The 925-nt window shown below is 44.1% G+C and overlaps 1 protein-coding gene across 4 annotated transcripts in view; it reads right to left on the reverse strand.

The window, feature by feature from the left end:
- Positions 1-925, reverse strand: part of Dclk2 (doublecortin like kinase 2) — a 122,579-nt gene that overhangs the window by 107,035 nt on the left and 14,619 nt on the right. For all 4 annotated transcript variants that reach the window (XM_005344177.2, XM_005344175.3, XM_013348664.2 and 1 more), the window contains exon 2: positions 256-587. In XM_005344177.2, the coding sequence (XP_005344234.1) occupies positions 256-587 (332 nt within the window). The remainder of the gene's footprint in view (positions 1-255; positions 588-925) is intronic.

The raw sequence follows: 925 nt of genomic DNA on the forward strand, positions 1-925 counted from the left end.
TTCTGTTGCTGATATAAATGCAGCAGCAAAAGGAGCTGGACCTGCTCTACACCTCTAATCCTGCACACAAGGAGCCGGACATGCTTGCATGCCTCTAATCCTAGCACTTGGGAAGACAGTGGAGCCCAAGCTCAAGCTTGGCCTGTCCTATACAGCAAGTTCCAGACAGTATAGGACATCGCAAACACCAGCAAAGATAATCAACATGTAAACTCAAAGAAGACAAGATGGCGAGCTGTGTAAAGTACCACCTACCTGCTTTCCATCCAGGGTGCACAGCCTCTTGACCACGCCTGAATCTAGTTTAATGGCTTCGGTGATATCTGTTAGGACCTGCTCAAAAGAATGGGCAGTCTTTTTATTGAGAAGGATCCGCACAGCCTTCCTCGGCTTCACTCCACTTCGAATCACAGTCACTAACTTGGGTTTGATGAAGTCCTTGCTTTCTTTCACTTCGCTCTTCACAGAGGCCACGACCAAGGCTCGGGTTGTACCTCCTTTGATGTTCACAGACCAGTTTGGATTAACATTTTTGGTGTAATCAACTTTACGAAATGGTTCATTGGAGGCACACACGTAACTCTCTCCTAAAAAGCAAATAACAATTTTATTAGCACAATATCAGATCTCTGAGCATTGGCCATAATAAGCCTGGATGCATGATGTCTAAACAATGGCTTCTGGAAACCTGTAACTCCTAAACTTGTGGTCACAAAAAGGGGGTGCAGTATAATACCCCTTTCCTTTAACATCCCCCCACCTCCCTTTCTTCCAAAGTACCTAGGTTGGTTTTCAGAAAATTACACATATAATGTGAAAAGCACTAGGCCCAGAAATGAAGAGTGAGACCAGGGTTTTATTTTACCCAAATGTCTCACCTTTGATAAGTCATTACTCCACACTTTGATTCTCAGGATCATTAGCT

The sequence above is a fragment of the Microtus ochrogaster genome, chromosome 1 (genome assembly GCF_000317375.1).
Source record: "Microtus ochrogaster isolate Prairie Vole_2 chromosome 1, MicOch1.0, whole genome shotgun sequence".
In the NCBI taxonomy this organism is placed as follows: Eukaryota; Metazoa; Chordata; class Mammalia; order Rodentia; family Cricetidae; genus Microtus; species Microtus ochrogaster.